We start from the raw sequence: 19805 nt of genomic DNA on the forward strand, positions 1-19805 counted from the left end.
TCTATGATCCTAAGAAACTTAACCTCTATTATGAGGAAATATGCACACTTCTAATCTCAAGCTGAAATATGTTGATGTGACAACCCTAAAGTAAATGCTCCAGCTGGGATCTTTGATTCTACTTGCCTTGGAAGGTACCACAAATCCCTCTGCTCTCCTCGGTACTTCTCCTATTGTGGCAAGAATCCAAGAGATGATGTGTAGCAAAAGCTATCTTCCTAAAGTTTCCAGCAAAGGATGCTTTGGACAAACCTTTTTGTATTTAATCACAAAGAAAATTTCTCTGACTAAAGCCAAAGTGACTCAAAAAATATAACAATTTAGATATCTGCACAAGCAGCAGCTCTCTTGATTGCTGTAAGTTTAGTTCATTGGAAGAATGATTTTGCTCCTGCAGTGACTCCCAGCCTGTTTCATTTTCTCAGATCAGAGTGAGGGCTGCGATCTAGTTTTGATGTAAGGAAAGAGCCCGCGAGGCTATTTCAGTACCCAGCTGCTAATTCCTGCAAATAGTCTAGTCAGGCTGCTTGACTGAAATAACAGCCTAAGTTGTTTTGTTCTTCATGCAGGTGTGCATTTAACTTTGAACTGGTTTGTGCCCAATGCAAAATGAAAAGTAATACTAATGGAAGGAAAAAGAAGAAACTACTGCTGCTCACAGATGACCTGTAGAAAGCACTGGACTAGCCTAAGCTATAGTATTCTGCTTCAATCCAGAGAGTCCATGAAAACCAAGGTGCAGCCACAGCTTATTCAGCACTGAATAACCAATTTGGGAAAGACCCTCAAGATCATAGAGCCCAATCTATCACCTAAAACCTTCTAATTAACCAAACCATGGCACTAAGTGCCTCATCCAGTCTCCTTTCCAACACCTCCAGGAACAGGGACTCCACCACCTCCCTGGGCAGCCCATTCCAATGCCAATCACTCTTTCTGTGAGAAATTTCTTTCTGACATCCAGCCTAAACCTGCCCTGGCACAGCTTGAGACTGTGTCCTCTTGTTCTGTCACTGGTTGCCTAGCAGAAGAGACCAACCTCCACCTGGCTACAATCTCCCTTCAGGTAGTTGTAGAGAGTAATAAGGTCTCCCCTAAGCCTCCTCTTCTCCAGACTGCACACCCCCAGCTCCCTCAGCCTCTCCTCCTATGGCCATGCTCTGGCCCCCTCACCAGCCTTGTTGCCCTTCTCTGGACATGCTCAAGCACCTCAACACCCTTCTTAAATTGAGGGGCCCAGAACTGGAAACAGTAGTCGAAGTGTCCCCTAACCAGTCTGGGGCCAAACTCTGGCAGTTACTCTATCACCTGACAAGCTTGCCCCAGCAATGACGAGGAATCAGGAAAAGGAGAGAAGACTACAGGATGGAATGAAACTGGACATAATGAAAGAGCCAAACTGGTAGCCATGTCAGTACGAGGCATACATGGTTATACTTAGGCCAGCCAATTGTGCAGCAGGAATGAAGGCCTTGGTGGCAGAGCAGCACAGAGGGGATGAGCCCAAGCAGGAAGCCCTCCTCAGCAAACTTCCCCCTTTATAGTGAATGTGACATTCATGGGCTGGGATACACCTGTGGCCAACTCTAGTCATCTGTGCTGGCTGACTCTGAGTTGCTAATGGCCTGCAGCCCATCGCTGGCCTGGGATTCTATCCCAGAACTCTGTCCCAGTAAAACCAAGACAAGGACATATAAATACCTAACATAGAAACTGGAAGAAAAATGCCTTTGTTGTGACAGCTCTACTAGTGACCTTACAATACAGAATATTTGTTCAGAGCACTTATGAGACTGATACTTGTCAGGCTGTAATCTACTTTTAGTCTTTTAAGGTCAGCTTGGGCATTGGTAAGAATGTACTCTTTTTGTTAGCCTGGAAGCTGTGCTTTGTTTTTCTCCAAATGTGGTATTAGCTCATTACCTCCTGAATAACCACATGAAACAATCAAATCAACCTTTAGACTGTATCACAGCTACAGCATCACATAGCCTGTAAGGCTTGAAAGGGATTGCAAAGGGTTTCCGCCAAGTCAAGGTAGAGGATCATGTGTCAAAGCCAGCTGCATACAAGCCATGTTTTCTCTCTAGGCTAAGGTTCTCACCTTTTAGCTGATTGATTTCTCATGTGAGAAATGTGCTGTGGCCAGGAGACCACAAACCCACATCCCTTACAGATGCAATTGTTCATTTACTACTTTCCAGTTAGCCTGCTAAAGCTTGCTCAAGGTTCACCAAGGTTCACGTGAGATTGAAAGCCATAAGGCAGTACCCAGCCAGGATTTTAAATAGAACTAGTGCCTGTGCCATCTTCCACTACCACACTTTTTCTGCCTGCCAAACACTTTCCCAGTATAACTCAAGATGTACTTTGAGCCCCCAAAGCTTTACTTCACTTTGTAAACCATTACTACTTAGTTTATTTCTCTTTCTCTTCACCAAGGAGGCTGTGGCTATGTTAGCTGAAACTCTGCAGCTATTGGCAACGCCAGAGCAGACCACTTCAAAATGCACAGGGTAAAGAAAATACCACGATTAAAACACCCAGACATAAAGTGGCTTTGTTCACCTTGTTGCATCAAATTACTCATGGCAAGGATGGTAACATTTGCTTGGCTGCTTGGCCTCTTTATCTAATGTTCTCTTAGCCACAGGGGACCTTCAGTTTCTCCAACTCTGAGCGACTTGCCAGGATTACTGAGTGGCATGGCCAAGTGTCACATTTGACAAAACCTTATTCATGTGAACAGTGGTCATACCATAGAATCATAGAATGGTTTGGGTTGGAAGGGGCCTTAAAGATCATCAAGTTCCAACTCACCCTGCCATGGGCAGGGACACCTTCCACTAGACCAGGTTGCTCAAAAAGCCCAGTCCAACGTGGCCTTGAGCAATAGGGCATCCACAACTTCCCTGGGCTGCCTGTTCCAATTTGGAACTGTTTCTCCTCTTTCAGTTTGGAACTGTTACTCATCTCATCACTACACTCCCAATAAAGTCTTATTATTATGTTTGTAAAATCACAGAATCACAGAGTATTAGAGGTTGGAAGGGATGTCCACAGACCATCAAGTCCAAACCCCTGCTAAGCAGGATGCCCTAGGGTAGTTTGCACAGGACCACATCCAGGCAGGGTTTGAAAGTCTCAAGAGACTCCACAACCTCTCTGGGCAACACTGTTCCAGTGTCCTGTCACCCTCACCGTAAAGAAATTTCTCCTCATGTTGAGGTAGAATCTTCCATGTTCTGATTTGTAGCTGTTCCTCCTTGTCTTAATGCTGCTGACCACTGAAGAGAGATTTGTCCCAGGCACATGACACCCGCCTCTCAGATATTTGTACACATTGATCAGATCTCCTCTCAGTCTTCTCCAAACTAAGCAGCCCCAGGGCTCTCAGTCTCTCTTTGTAGGGAAGATGCTCAAGTCCCCCAGTCATCCTTATGGCTCTCCACTGGACTCTTTCCAGCAGGTCACTGTCTCTCCTGAATTGGGGAGCCCAAAATCTGACACAGTATTCCAGGTGTGGTCTCATCAGGGCAGAGTAGAAGGGGAGAAGAACCTCCCCAGAACTATAAAGAAGTTTCTCCTCATGTTGAGGTGAAACCTTCTATGTTCCAGTTTGTAGCTGTTGCTCCTTGTCTTATTGCTGCAGACCAATGAAAAGAGATTGGCCCCATCCACTTGACACCCACCCCTCAGATATTTGCACCCATTGATCAGATCTATTCTCAGGCTTCTCTTCTCCACATTAAACAGCCCCAGGGCTCTCAGTCTCTCTTCATAGGGAAGATGCTCAAGTCCCCAAATCATCCTCATGGCTCTCCCCTGGCCTCTCTCCAATTTTACTGACTTCTTTTAGTTAAAATACATCCAATTTCACATTAAGCTAAAAACTGGCTACAGGGAGAGCTGTGTGATCAAAGCACCACTACACACAGAAGTTTAAACATTTAGGAACATTACAATAAAATCCGTTAGTAAATCAATGAAAGGTCAGAAAGATTAAGGGATTAAATTTCTTACTGGTACAAAAATATGCAAATTGAGCACTAGATAAAGCTGTGGCCATGCCTTTATGCCCTCTAGAGAGCACATGAAACGAAAAAAAGTAGATTACATTACAGTGGTACATGTAAGACAGCCTCACATCAAGTCAGTAGGAGGATGTTTTGTTGGTAGATCAAAGAAAAGGTGAAATACCTAAAGAAATTTTCAAACGCAAGAAAAGATTCGAGTTGGAAGCAATCTACTTTTATATTCATTTTTCTAAATCTCCACTTAATGCTGCTTTAGCTCCATAAAGAATTTAATTCTTAATGACTAGCATGAGAAGATAATCTTTGTATGGCAAGAATACAGGTGTGGAGCGTGTGGTTTAATCTTTGTTCACACCTCTTCCTCTTCCCACAAACCCCACCTCCTGCCCCTGGCCTGCAATAATGCATTCATTAACACAGAACCATAAAGACCTCAGGTAGGGTAGGAGGCAAAACTATGCCATCCACGTTGCTCTGCAGAACAAGCAAAAACCCACAACCTGATATAATAAAATTAACTTTAAAACCCAAAAGACCAAACACTCAGAAAGCTGAGTTACAAAATAGAGCTCAAAGATGCCTAAATACCACTTTCCGTCTGTTGTGAGATCTTTGGATAGAACAACTATGATAAAATAGTTAATCTTTAGTCAAAACATTGCATTTAAAGCAGCAGTATTTGTTTAGTTGTCTTGTACAGAGACCATCTGTCTAGAGTGAGCACTTACCTCATCCACAACCTTTCCCCTTAAATAAATGTACCTCCTATGAATATCTCTAGGGAGCTGCCTTTTTTTCCCCTAGACCAGGATTAATTCCTTTTTTTTAAGACCTGTATCATTACTTTGCAATCTACTGCTGCCATCTCCTGTGTTAAATGAGGCAGTAAGGAACTTCACAGTTAGAAGCAGGCTATTCAACTTTGACCACGTGGGAATGGCTTTGCTGGTCAAGCAGAGCATTCCACCAAAATGCACCAGAAAAGCCTGTTAAAAACTTGGCATCACCTCTAAGTGACTCCGTCGTTCTGCAATCACTCGTTCATCCTTGTTTCCAAAGAGCTTCTTCGGAGGGAATTCTAAAGAGGCAAGCTGGAAGACATTAAAGGACAAAACGGCATCAGAAGTGACAAGTTGAAATGAGAAAATTCTCTTTAAACTATGAAGCAAGTGTGAAGAAGAAAATGGCAAATATTCATGAGCTACACTGCACGCTACTAGCAAATACCAGATTACATGTTGCTGCTGATGCTATTACTATCTGGTCTGTAGCACTGCTAAGATAAAAACACATTCTGACATAAATGAGAGGCAGAATGCAAAGGAATCAGACTGCTGCTGTTTGCTCACATAAAGACTACAAAGTCACAAGCTGAATTTCATACCATGGCCCCAAGTAAGAAAGACCTCTTTAAAATTGTGGGTATTTTAAAAGTTTGAATTTAGTCTTTTAAATCCTGTGGTCTCCATCTGTACCATCATGTCATCTGTTTGTCTTTTCTTATAGAGGATCATAAACAGCAGATCATTGGATCTCAAACTCATCACTTACATTATGCTGTGGAAGATGCATTGCTGGACTCCAGATGACACTTGAGTCAGACCTGAGGGACATTGCATTTTGCCTTGTCTATGGCTTCCTCCTTTGCAGCACAAACAGGCTAAACCAGGCTAACAGGTGTTGTCATTCATGCTTACAAATATGTAAAGGCTGAGCACCAACAGGATGGAGCCAGGCCCCGCTTGGTGATACCCAATGACAGGACAAGGGGCAATGGGTGGAAGTTGAGGCATAGGAGGCTTCATGTAAATGTAAGGAAAAACTTCTTCCACTGTGAGGGTGACAGAGCACTGGAAAAGGCTGCCCAGGGGGTTGTGGAGTCTCCCTCTCTGGAGATATTCAAGGCTCACCTGGCTGCATTCCTGTGTGATTTGTTAGAGGTGGTCCTGCTCTGGCAGGAGGGTTGGACTGGATGATCTTTCAAGGTCCCTAACTTTCTGTGAAAACCATGCACATATGCTGTGATGGTAGTTAAGATAATGAGAAATGGGACTTCTTGAGTTGTAGCTCCATCACATCCAAATGAGTGTCTATGCTGGAAGCTGACAGCTCTAATTTCTGAAGAGAATTCACATGAGCATGCAAAATCTCACACATCACACCGAAATTTATAATCATGGCAGCAGCAGAACTCCTCAAAGCAGCTATGCAGATCTGTCCTTATAAGACTTCTTTCACAGGGGTGTTCAAAGCTGTCTTTTCATTTAATTTTCATTCTGTAGAAACTGTGGCAAGTTACACTGGTAAGGAAGAGAGCAAGGGAACTTTCTTCCTTTCTTGAACGCCAATAAGACACTTGAACAAAGCCCAGTCAGCTGTATCTGGGAAACACAAAAAGACTCGAGAGTGTATAACAAGCACCAAAGGACTTGGCCTGCTAAGACACTAAGGCTGGTAGCGATGCACAAGAATGCAAGTCCTCTCCATATAGGTTGTGTTTACACTCAAAGGCACATCAAAAACTATTTCTCCTTGGCCTTGCTATACAAGACAAACCTATGCAACCTCACACTGGTATTGCTGGAGCTGCTTTGCAGGCAAAAGCCCTGTATGAAAATGCCTGCTGCACTAACTCCTCTGGCTATGTGGTGATATGGACATAACAAACAAGAGGCACCATTTTCTTATATATCTGCACATCCAGAACTGTAGAGAATGTATGACTAGTTACAAGGAGGACCGATATACTGAATTAAAAGAGAAGATTCACTATTAACACTGAATGTAAACATGGAATCAGTCAGGGTTGGAAGGGACCACAAGGATCACCTAGTTCCAAGTCCCCCGCCATGGGTAGGGACACCCCACCCTAGATCAGGCTGGCCAGAGCCCCATCCAGCCTGGCCTTAAACACCTCCAGGGATGGGGCCTCAACCACATCTTTAAAATACAGTGGAATTCTGTAACACAAATTATTTATTCCCATTCTCTGGTTTGAATCCAAACTGGATAGCATTAAAGAAACGCCTAGGCATCTTCAAATGAGCAGTATGAAGTGACATAGGGAACCAGAGGAGACAGAAGAGATGTCTGCTCTGCATCAGTCTCGCAGCAAGCCTCAATTACATCCCTCAAATTTCTCCAACTGTATTCTTCTCAATGTGCCTGCTTCTTCAAGTTGGCAGTCCATAACCAAACAGAATTCTATAATTATATCCTTGGGACTTATTTTCATTGCATTACTCCTTAACCTATACAGGATTATAACTGCTAATATTTTCAAGGACTTGAAAATCCCAGCCCTGTAGAAATGCTATTTTATTAAATAGCACAGCACCACATCACTGCTAGAAACGTGCAAGACAAAACAACTACCATCATAATGCCCTTCTGGCCTTAAGAAGATTGGGTTTTGTATTTATTAGCTAATACTTTCATAGCATTTTAAAATAGCATCTCTTAAAAAAAACAATTTGCACAAATAAATAAACCCCTACTGCTACAACATCCTCAGATGTTTGAGGTCAAAGCAAGGTATTCAGCTAAAATCAGAAATGGTTTATACCTAAGCTAAGTATGATTTTAACAGGTATTTGGGGACTGATCCCACAAAACTTAGTTATGGGCAATATTAAATTTTATATTCTATAAAAAAATCTTGTGACTTTTTAAGGTTATGATTAGTGAAGAAGACTAAGAGCAAAAAAACCTGACGAGTCCAGAAGTTCAATTGTTATAATACCTTGTCCTGATGCAATTACAGCACTACTAACTGTAGCTTATATCCACAAACCCACAAAGAAACAGGTCACATATAGAGATATGTTTCTGGTGCAGTCTCTCAGCTTTCATCAACCTGTTTTTTAAGATTAGAAGAAATTAAACATGAGACCTGACCCATTAGATTCCAGGATACATAGAATAGCTCAAGTTGGAAATGACCTCAAAAGATCATCTGGACCAACTTCTAGGTAAAATCTTAGAAGAACAAAAAGTTGTGTTTTCTAGACAGAGTTTTGACAAAATCCTTCAAACCCAAGTAGCTACTCACATAATTTCAGCATTTCTTAACTCCCAAGTAACTACAAAGCACAAATCACTGAAACCAAGGCAACAAAGCCTGTTATTACAGTCAAGAATTTAATATGCAAGAGAAAGAACTCAACTGGTAAACTTGGCTCTGAGACATTCAAAGTCATGACATGTAGCTAAATAAAAGCCATCATTCCACTGCTGCTCAAGACCTGATCGGAATTGCTTGGATTTTGAGAACTACATCTAATAAAACCTTTGTAATGCAGATGTGCCAACCTGTATGTGGCACACAGATGTGCACTGCTTATATAATACAGGTGTATGTACAGAATATACCTGTACATACATGTATGTAACTCTGCATCCTCTGGAAGGTATATTACCTTGACCAGGGAGTTAGACTAGGTGACAGCAATGTGCCCTTGTGGCCAAGAAGGCAAATGGGATCCTGGGGTGCATCAATAGGAGCATAGCCAACAGATCAAGGGAGATTCTCCTTTCTCTCTACTCTGCCCTGGTGATACCTCACCAGGAATACTGTGTTCAGTTTTGCGCTTCTCAGTTCAAGAGGGACGGGGATCTACTGGAGAGAGTCCAAGGGAGGGCTACAAAGATGATTAAGGGGCTGGAGCACTGCCCTGTGAGGAGAGGCTGAGGGACCTGGGGCTGTTTGGTCTGGTGAAGAGAACACTTAGAGGGCATGTAATCAATGTTTAAACCTCTGAGGGCTAGGAGCCAAGAGAGAGGGGACAAACTCCTCTCAGTTGTGCCCTTTGGTAGGTCAAGGGGCAACAGGAATAAACTACAGCACAGGAAGTTCCATCTCAACATGAGGAAGAACTTCTTTACTGTAAGGGTCACAGAGCACTGGAACACACTGCCCAGAGAGGTTGTGGGACTTTCCTTCTCTGGAGACTTTCATGCATTCCTGTGTAACCTGAGCTAGACTTTATGGTGCTGCTCTGGCAGGCAGGTTGGACTTGATCTGTGGAGGTCCCTTCCAACCCCTCACATCTTGCGATCTTTGGCGGTCCCTTCCGACCTAGACCATTCTACTACAGTCACCATCTCTACAGGGCTGGATGCAGAAGGCTCATAATCTTGTGCCTGCTGGAACATTTCTGTGTCTCACTCTTCCTCAAGGGTCCCCTGGCTCCTCTTTAAGTCAAATGATTGACAGATATCTGTCTCTGAAATAAATAATTGACACCATTTTTGTCACACAACAGATGACTACCCAGCTACATAACAGAAAACCCTCCAGTTGTAGATTTCACCATCCCTTCAGCAGCTCTTGGAAGCCTTCAATGATTCCAATACATTCTGCCCCATGATATGTCAATAATCTAACCCCTATCAAAATGACAGAGACAGTCTTGAGCATCAGGCTGCCTGAATGCTCTTGCAGACATCTCAGAGCACCAGCTTCCACCCAGTTCACAGGCAGAACATTATCTCTGCATCATGAAAACTAGAAGCACTCATTCAGTAACGTGAATAAATACAAAATATTTGAGAGTGCAATTGCACTGTGATGGGAAGCTGGTCCAGTTAGACAAAAAGACAACATTAAAGTATTTACCAGAGGTAGTGTGCTTATCGAGATCACCACTGGAAGACACAGTGACAAAGTTATTCCTTCAGTATGGGGGGGAAGAGGGGAAAGGTTGGTGAAGGAGTTCCACAAATACGCAGTGACAATACAATTCTCTCATCTCATTGTAATTCAGGCTTACAGAAAAGTTAAACACTTTTAAAAGCTCAGCAATACAAATACAGTGAACAAAAGACAGAAGTTATGACAGAAACTGCCTATAAAGATTTTCTGTTCTGATGTATCATTTGACATACAGGCTCTGACTGTGTGCGGTTCAGAAATGCAACAACTAAAAAGGAATGAGACTTATTTAAAGTATCTTAAGTCAAATTGCAGTAGTAAATTTCAGGAAATTCTGTTCCTAGTAGTGCTACAACACCTTTAAGAAGCTGCATGGTAACTTTGTGTGAGACTGAGCCACAGTTGTTCTATGACAGGTAAAAGATCTGCAGGTGCAGATTTTGCACCGAAGCGTTTGCTTTGGTTCAAAGACTAAAAGAATTTCACTCTAAGCAGGTTCAGGAGGATAAATTATTCTTTTATACACTTGTGTGCCTTCTGGCTCAAATTCATTCTTCAAGGGTCACACCATGACTACGGGATGAACATTCTGTGGCCATACAAGACACAACCCTTGGACTTGATGGGTAGCAGGGTAAATTATTCCACTTTCCTGACATTTCTGAAGCAAACCCATCCTCCTCTCTCTGTCCCCCTTGCTGCAGTGGCAATGAATGCATTTGGCAGTCAGTCTTTTTCAGTGGGGATGCTTTGTCATTTTCTAGGGCTGTTGATGAGGTGATGTGTTTTCTGTCAGGGGAAATTAAGAGGCATATTCCCCAGCATGACAAGAAGAAAGAGCTTGAATGATTTCCTGAGAAGCTTCTGTATGTAGTGTGCAAGATTTCTAGTTTTTATTTTGGCTGCAGAAGCATTTCCCTACTAAATTACAGCATGGCTGCAATACAAATGCCATTTATATCCAGAGGAGTGTGCACAGACACAGAGGCTCACATCACGAGCGAGGCCGAGAATACTTAGACTCCAATGCAAAACCAGATAACACTTTTAAATAGCACAGAGACACCTCCAGACTGCACATCAGCAATCCTGATATCTTTTAGACATTAAGCTTTTTACAGTTAATTATGTTTATCCTATCTGGTAAATGTTGCTAGGCAGTAGCAGTCTTAGGGAGAGGCAAACAGTCATTTGCAATTTACTCCCTAATTTCTTTACAATAAATAAAAGCTGTGCTTGGTTTCTGGGTCTTTTATTACTTGGGGGTATGCTGTTTGGCTGTGACCCAGCAACTTTATCTGTAAGAAAGGACACTTAACAAACTGGGGAGCGATACTGCACCCAATGCTGTTTACTACCTTCGCAAGTAATCTGGATGTTGGAATCAAGAGCACACTGATGAAGTTTGCAGATGACACCAAAATGAGTGGGGAGGTTGATGCTCCAGAAGGGAGAGCCATCCTCCAGGAAAACCTGGAGAGGCTGAAGGACTGGGCTAGCAAGAACCTTATGAAATTCATCAAGGACAAAAGTAGAGTCTTGGACATGGGAATACATAACCCAGGAGTGCAGCTCAGATGGGATCCACCTGGCTAGGGAGCAGCCCTGTGAAAAGGGACCTGGGATCTTGGTGGACAACAAGCTCAACATGAGTGAACAGTGTGCTGCAGTGGCTAAGAAAGCCAGCAGGATGCTGGGTTGCATCAACGTGAGCATCACCAGCAGAGATAAAGAAGTCACTGTCCCACTCTATTCAGTGCTTGTCAAGCCACATCTGGAACAGCACATGTAGTTTTGGTCCCTGCTGTACAAAAGAGATGTGGACAAGCTGGAAAGTGTCCAGAAAAGGGCCAGGGGAATCACCAGAGGGATGGAAGCTCTGCCATATGAGGAAAGGCCTAGAGAACTGGTTTTGCTCAGCCTTAAGAAGAGAAGACTGTGGGTAAAAGAAGACTTAGGTAAAACTTACATTTTACCATGTACCAGTACATAAAAGGTGGCTACCAGAAATATGGAGACTCTGTTTTTACAAGCAGTCACATGGAGAAGACAAGGGGCAGTGGGAACAAGTTATTCCTGGGGAGATTCTGACTGGACTCCATAAGAAAATTTTTCACCATGAGAACACCTAAGACATTGGAATCACCTCCCACAGGAAGTAATGGATTCAACTGGACTATCACCTAGAAAGTTTGGAGCAGATGAACCTTGGGGTGCCATCCAACCTGGCATTCTGTGATACAGTATCTGTGAAATTAGCATGATCAAGTTCAGACAGTACTAAGGTTCAGCCCTCAAGGGGAAGGTGTTTCATACCTAGCTAACACTATTCTAGTAAACCTTGAACAACTTAATGAATTCCCACCCTTCTGTCCCATTTCAGCCAGGTGATTGGTTTGAACAAGGTCATTGGCAGGTGTTTCACACAGGTGGCAGAATGGTAACTGGCTCTATTTTAGTCACCTATTTTATCTTCTACACAAGACATTGTCCTGAAGGGTTACCTGCTTCTGGAAGCAGCATATACCTAACAAAACCTCTCTGACAGGGAAACCATACACCTTCACAGCCTGCAACTACTGATCCCCAAGAAGAGATGCTGGTCTGTTGGAAGCCAAAAGAGCGCAAATGAGGGCTGCAACACCATGAAAAGCTCTGTCTGAGACAGACTGCACTCTCTTTTCAGGACTTTTAGAACATGAAGCAACTAGAAATGAAAGACCACCTTTGAAATGTTATTATATTCAGTTGGAGACTCTTCACTGACACCAACTGAAGCTTCCTAGGATTTCATTTAGCTCAGGTGTTATATGGCACAGTAGAGTGGAATATAACCATGTTAACAAATAGTCTTGCACAGTACTTTTCAAGATGGTGTTTTAATATAGTGGACCAAAGGAAAATGCCACATAGTGCAGTCATGTAGGCTTATCACTTCTGAAGCATAAAATTGCTCAAAGTGTTATGCTTCCTAAACATTAGGAAGAAGAAGGGGGAAAAAAAGGCATCATTTTCCAACATCAAGCAAAAATCCGCAAGCCTACAGGACTGAAACGTCTCATTATTTCTGGGGGGTAAAAATCAATGTTTTAGTGCCTATAATATGGGAAAAGATTTTCTTCTTCTTCTTCTTTTTTTTTTTATTCCCAAGAAGAAAAACAGGGCAGACATTGATGGAAGCTGAGTCAACTTTAATCTTTCATCTCAAATTCTCTTTGTACTTCAATGTTTTGATATATTTAAATGGGGGGAAAAAGGGGGAAAAAGGAAATTAAGGAAATGCTAACTATTAAGTTAAAAAGTCAGTCATCTTTAACTCTCCCGTTACTTTTACAACCTGAATTTTCTCATTTTTCAAAAGGCACGTCTGACTTTTGATCCTTTGTACCAGAAATCTCTGTCACAGATGAGAAAAATCAAAGAGAAGAATGTGGCACAGTTCTGCAGCCAACATGGCTGCACCTGATTTGATTTTGCAGTGAGTAATGAAAGAAAAAAATCTGCCCTACTTTTAGTTTTTGAAGTTTAAACAAAGTAACTTAAGCCTCAAGTTCTCAAGATGTACCAAGACTCTCAGAACCTGAAGAAAATGGACAAAGGCTGTATTTTTAAGTAGGAATTCACACTAAATATTTAGGGATTTGACAACAAGGAAAACAAAAAAAGAGCTGAATACCTACATTTTTATTAGTATTTAGTCTGCAGCAAACCACTGACACTTTACCATTGCATAAGAGAGCCTTAGGCAAAGGGGGGAAGTTAACACTTGATGAACAGACTAAATGTTGCTCTATGAATCCTGAGAAAACAATCTGAGATCAAAGATTAGTTATTTGAACATGCACTACCCACTACATAAGAAGCCAGCAAATTAACTTTAAAACCATTTAAGTCACATCTTCAGAGCTCAAACTCAGAGGAGGCTTTCCCAAATTTGAGTGAATAAAATTCTAAACTTAGTCTCCTTTTAAAAACATGTATTTGGTTTGGCTGAGTTGGAGCTAATTATACCCAGAGCATCTTTCTCATGATGTAGCTGTGTTGATAATACATCAGTATTTTGGCTACTGCTAAGCCAAGCACCAAGGCTGTGCTTTTCTAGCATTTTCCCCTTCAATAGTAGGCTAAGGGATGGGGAGGATCTTGGGAGGGGACACAGCTGGGTGAGGCAATCCAAACTGACCAAAGGGTTGTTCCATGCCATATAGAGTCTTACAAAACCTGCCTGGATGTGTTCCTGTGCAACCTGACCTGAGTGAACCTGCTCTGGCAGAGGGGTTGGGCTAGATCTCCAGAGGTCCCTTCCAACCCCTGCCATCCTACAATTCTATGAGTCCCTGCAAACGGTCCCTGACATCAGCCTAATCCTATCCATCCATCACTGGCCTTGAAGAAAGTGAGCTCTGCTCCAGCCAATCAGTTCCTCAACTCTTTGTAGTGTTGCTGAGACCTGAGGGTCATCCCTGCTGTCTCCTCAGCTACTTGCAGATCAAAGCTGCAGTCTTCCAGCTTTCTATTTTTCTCTCTCTTACAGTCTGCAATGCGTGGATCTCACTCAAACACGCACAAAGAAACAAGCAACATCCTCCTCCCTTAAAGGAATTCACTCTGAAAAATCCTAAATATATCCCTTTGACAAAAACAAGAGACACCGAACTGCAGAATGACCTACTGGAGTTTTGGACTGGTTGGTATTTGTTTTTTCTTCTGAGATAGGCTCAATACAGTTTATGCCACAACTTTTCTCCAAGAGGAAGCTGGTTTAGCCCACATACATGAGAATAATCTTCTCTTCCTGTTCCCCATTTTTTTTGCTCTGTGCCAAAGATTTCTCTGTCCACAGAACTGCCTTAACCTTTGCATTTGTTGGCTGGCAGGAGCAACTCCCGGCCTCTAGTGCAGGCAGCCTTCTTAACCAGGCTCCTCCAGAACACACTCCATTGAGGCCAGAGTGTACTGGACACACTACTTGGGTTAACCTGCCAGGCAAATTCCCTGCTGTCCTCAGGCTAGCTACAATTCCTTGCCTTTTTCCTGCTTATCTCTCTCTAGAGCATCACCTATGTGTAACTAGGCACCGCTACACCATTCCCCTGCAATACTGGCACTAAGATGTGCCAAAAAAAGTGCCAGCACTTACATCTCCTCCCAGAAATACAGGCAGTTCTGCTGCAAATCCTCTCAAAGTCTGCATGCTCTAAACCCTCAGAGCATCTTCTATGGATTCACCAACACATGAGCAGCTTCTCAGGGTGCACAAGTCTCCACAGCTCTGCTGTCTCTAATTCTGAGTAACTCTCTTTGAACTTTATCTTCCTGACATGCTTGTCAGTTACTTTCCTCAGACAGGCATATCTGTTTCCAAAAAGACCATTTCAGCTTCATCTGTCACTGAAGAGGGATATGAACACAAAAAGGGAATTCATCTCTTGAAACCTCCCTCTGACAATTCAAAATTGCCAAGTAGGCTTAGACACCAAAGCTTTTTCTTCTGCATTTCCCTAACTGTGCCTCACTATCTTTGAATTGTGCCCACTTGCCTATCAAACAGTCCTCTGAGATTACCAAAAAGTTTCAGAATTCACATATCCAAGTTTCTCTTAAACAAGCAGGCTGACCTAGACTCAGTATGCATTTCTGGGGCTATGGTAAGATGTGAAGGCCACTGTTTATCTCATTTTAACTGCATTTAGTCTGCCTCCTGCTGCTGAGAAAAAATCAAATTAACTTCAGCCAAAGAAGTTACTTAGCATTAGAGGGGTGTTTTTCATCTCCTTAAAGCAATTTCTAGACCAGTCCAAATACTAACATAGTGAAATGGAGCCATAAATGATAGTCAATATAGTATTTGACAAATTACTTCATTGTTTTGTTCATTATAAGCAGTGGGGTGGTGTTTAAATACAGAATAACTATAAAAATGAGCGATAGGATATAGCAAAGTTCATGCAAACCTTGCACAGTTCCAGAAAATTATGCAGCTTTGGGATTTTAATCTCTCTTATGAAAACTGGAAACTAATATAGCCAAGGCATCTTTATAAATATAAACCTGCCTAGCACAGGATTAACATCCAAAGAAAGAGGGACAAAAAGCTGCCCAAATGGCAAAGAAAGTATTTTAAGTCCTCTATTTAGGCTGTAGAAAGGTAGAATAAGATGGTGAGGAAACAGCATATGCCAATCAAAGGATGTAATTATCTCACACATAAGCCAGTTAAAAACCAACACAAACCATAGAATCATAGAATTGTTTTGAAGGAAAGAGACCTTCAAGATCATCAAGTCCAACCTCAGCCTAAGACCGCTACAGTCATTAAACCACGTCCTGAAGTGCCAAATAATGAAATATGAGTTGCGGATGCATCTGGAAAACAAGCAGGAAGAAATGGTAACACACCATCTCCTTCTAACTTTGATTTTGCTCCTATGTTCCTCTATCCCATGCCCTGTGACAGAATTCTCCAGTACCACATGGCAGACCATGGTCTAGCACTAGGGTAACCTGCTGACCTAGAGAGTCTATGAATGAGTTTAAGACATATTCTCTATGCTTTTAGCTCATGATTTTGCAAACCAAACTTTGGGTTGTTTTCTTCCAGGTCATGGTGCTTGACTATTTCTTTAAGTAAATGGCAACAACTGTTGGGTTTGGAAGGTCATGTCTCCAACGATCACCACCTTAATCAGTCTTCATCAATTTATGCCTCCAATCTCACTTCTCAAAAGAAAAAAAAGGTGAAAAGGCAAATTTCTGGTGCTCTCTGCAGAGTTTATTTTCTTTTCAAAAGTTATTTGGGATTTGATTCATTATATTCCCCCTGGGATTTCTAGCAAGGTAGAGGAAGCATCTTTAGCACAATGTGGGCCACGCAGTAGACACCATCTTCATCGTGGCTGGGTGCAGCCTCACCCCACTCGTTACGCTGCTGTTGATGCCATGTTGGGTATCAGGCCACTTCAACTGCACACCAAGGGGTGACAATACCATTTGACTGAAGCAATGAGAATAGCTTCAGAGAGGAGAATTCACCCTAGCAGTTTTCACAGCAATATGCAAAAAGATTTGCTTGTTGCATGCAAGCTCATCTCAGTGATAGCTGGCAGCATCTATGAAACATTCTTGCCTCCTGTGGATAACTGGTGCTATAAATTTCAGCCACCTTTGCCTTTGAGAAATGCTAATAATGAAAACTCATCAAAGAGGAGCAGTAATTTCTGCTGCTGACTAGATGGATGCCTTCCTGACTACTCAAAATTAATGGCCGATCTCAGGGTCTTACAGAACATCTGTCACAGAGAAATACACCTGCAAATGAACACCCAGGATGCCTCCAGGTTTCATTTGTTATATATATATATATATATATATATAGCAGTGACTCTCACAACAAACCAAACAGATTACAAAAAGTAGTTAGGTAGCTTTCTGAGTGATTTAAAATTATAAACCCAGAGAAAATGCAGCTCAAGGAGGCAAACAGGAAGCTTAGTCCCTCCTCCAACAGTAAGAGTGATTGATAGCCACATAGGTTATAGATAAATTTTCACTAATGTCTAGTCCTACAGGCATTATAAAATGTTCTGTGATTCCACTCTGGACACCTCAGCTCAAGAAGGACAAAGAACTACTGGAGAGAGACCAGCGCAGGGCCGCTGAGGTGATGAGGGCACTGGAACATCTCTCTCATGAGGAAGGGCTGCAAGAGCTGGGCTCTTTACCTTGCAGAACGGGAGGCTAAGGGGGGAATCTAACTAACGCTGATAAATATCTATACAGGGGGTGCCAGGAAGACAGGGCCAGACTCTTCTCAGTGTTTCCTTTTACCTAGTATCAGCTGATAGGACAAGAGGAAATCACAGGATCACAGGATGTTAGGGGTTGGAAGAAACCTCCAGAGATCATCAAGTTCAACTCCCCCCTGGCCAGAGTAGCATCAGGTCACACAGAAATGCATCCAGAGAGGGCTTGAAAGTCTCCAGAGAAGGAGACTCCACAACCTCTCTGGGCAGCTTTTTCCAGGGCTCTGTGATGTTTACAGTAAAATTCTTCCTCATGTTGAGGTGGAACTTCCTGTGCTGTAGTTTATCCCCAGGGCCCTTTGACCTACCAAAGGGCACAACTGAGAAGAGTTTTGTCCCCTTTCTCTTGGCCCCTAGCCCTCAGAGATTTATAAACATCAATTACATCCCCTCTAAGTCTTCTCTTCATCAGACCAAACAGCCCCAGGTCCCTCAGTCTCTTCTCTCAGGGCAGTGCTCCAGGCACTAAATAATTTTTGTAGCCCTCCCTTGGACTCTTGCCAAGATCCCTGTCCCTCCTGAACTGGGGAGCCCAAAGCTGAACACAACATGACCAGTGAGATCTCACCAGGGCAGAGTAGAGGGGGAAGGACAATGTCCCTATACCTGCTGGCCATACTTTGCTTGATGAACATCAAGATCCCATTGGCCTTCTTGGCCAATGAAATGGCCTGGAATTGTGCCAGGGGAGGTTAAGGTTGGATATTGGGAAAAAAAAAATCTTTCTGGATAGAGTGGGCAGGCATTGGAACAGGCTGCTAAGGGAGGTGGTAGAGTCACTGCCCCTGGAGGTGTTCAAGACATGTAAGAACATGGCACAGTGGTACGAGGCTGATGGTTGGACTCCATAACCTTAGAGGTCTTTTCCAGCTGAAACAATCCTATGATTCTGTGCTGCTACATACACAAGTTTTAGTAACCTGGGAAATAAAGGCTAAGCTAAAAGATCACAACCAGTACTAATGACCTTTTTTTTTTAAAACAGCATTCTTAGGATGAGTTAAAGCACAGAAGAGCCTACATGTACAATGGAAATGATGCTACTCTACATAGGCCAAAAAAACCCTGCAATAGAGTGGCACACAATTACTTTAACACTATGGGTACTACTAAAAAAATACTAACTCAATGCTAAAATGCTTTTACTTATTCCCTGATTTCAGTATCAAAATATTGACTATACAGTGAGTAATTTAAAATACTGCCATAGCTTTGCTGCAATTTTTTTTTCTCTGAAGACACCATAATGAGAGTAGGACATGAAGAGTTCAGTTTGAGAGGAATCTGAAGCATTTCACTGAAAATACTCACGCAATCTCGGAGTGCCTGCGCTGTGGACAGCATCTGCTGCTGTGGTTTGGCTTTGCCACCCAACAAATTGCAAGTTTACCCTCCAGAGTAAATTTACTACACTTCCTCAGGATTTTGAAAGTTAAATTGAGTTGTGTTGACAAAAGTTAACTATGTATAAAAGGCAATTTAGATGTACGAGCTGTATTTACATATATTTACAGTTCAACTAGACAAAAGAGTTCAAAGGACTGCACAGCCAGTACAGTCTCTATCTGCCCCGGTACCTTTGCAAACCCAAGCAAGCAGCTCAGTCAGGCAGCATGCAAAGTCACAGGTAGAGCAGAGAAGCCAGAAGCAAGCAGAATACAGCCAGAAAGAGAAACAAGCTTGTGCTGCAAAATGTCAGCTATTCAGCAGTCCAATGGAACTGGATAAACATATGTTGCATTAGTCTGTGTCTAATCCCTACAACTGTTTATCCCCTACATTTGAATTCTCTGGATAAATCAGGCATTGCCTTAAAGCTGTAACAACTGCACAGCACAAATCATTCAAATATCATTAATACCCAGTAGCAGCTACAACCATAACAAACAATAAGACAATTTAATACAGGAGAAACTGGCCAAAAAGAACTCTAGCTTTGATTGTTTCTTATCATTCTCAGCATCATAAACCTTCGTAGGCAACCACAAATTAATTGGTTATTTTAATGCTGGCTCCCCAAGTTTAGCAATCCTGAGAAGTCTGCCTTTTCATCTCACTCATGCTCAGGTCATCAGCATCCCCACAAGGAATTCTGTTTTTCAGACATGACCAGACAGCTTGCCCCCTGCACTATTATACCTGGCTTTGATTCTGAAATGCACCCTAGAATAGACTGGACAACATCCTCTACTTCCAGTCTTCTCTACTTTCAGTCTTCTCCTCTTGACACTTCCAATTATACACCTGCAGCTCAATATTTTTGCTGAGAGTCAATACTTCTTTACGTTTATTTTCATATCAAACCACAAGAGA

The 19805-nt window shown here is 42.4% G+C and overlaps 1 protein-coding gene across 4 annotated transcripts in view; it reads right to left on the reverse strand.

The window, feature by feature from the left end:
• The window catches only part of KIF16B (kinesin family member 16B), a 174183-nt gene that overhangs the window by 19322 nt on the left and 135056 nt on the right, over window positions 1-19805 (reverse strand). For all 4 annotated transcript variants that reach the window (XM_064146165.1, XM_064146166.1, XM_064146164.1 and 1 more), the window contains one exon: window positions 5045-5128. In XM_064146165.1, the coding sequence (XP_064002235.1) occupies window positions 5045-5128 (84 nt within the window). Of the gene's footprint in view, window positions 1-5044; window positions 5129-19805 lie in introns of those variants that run through there.

This window comes from Pogoniulus pusillus, chromosome 7 (genome assembly GCF_015220805.1).
Source record: "Pogoniulus pusillus isolate bPogPus1 chromosome 7, bPogPus1.pri, whole genome shotgun sequence".
NCBI classification, from domain to species: Eukaryota; Metazoa; Chordata; class Aves; order Piciformes; family Lybiidae; genus Pogoniulus; species Pogoniulus pusillus.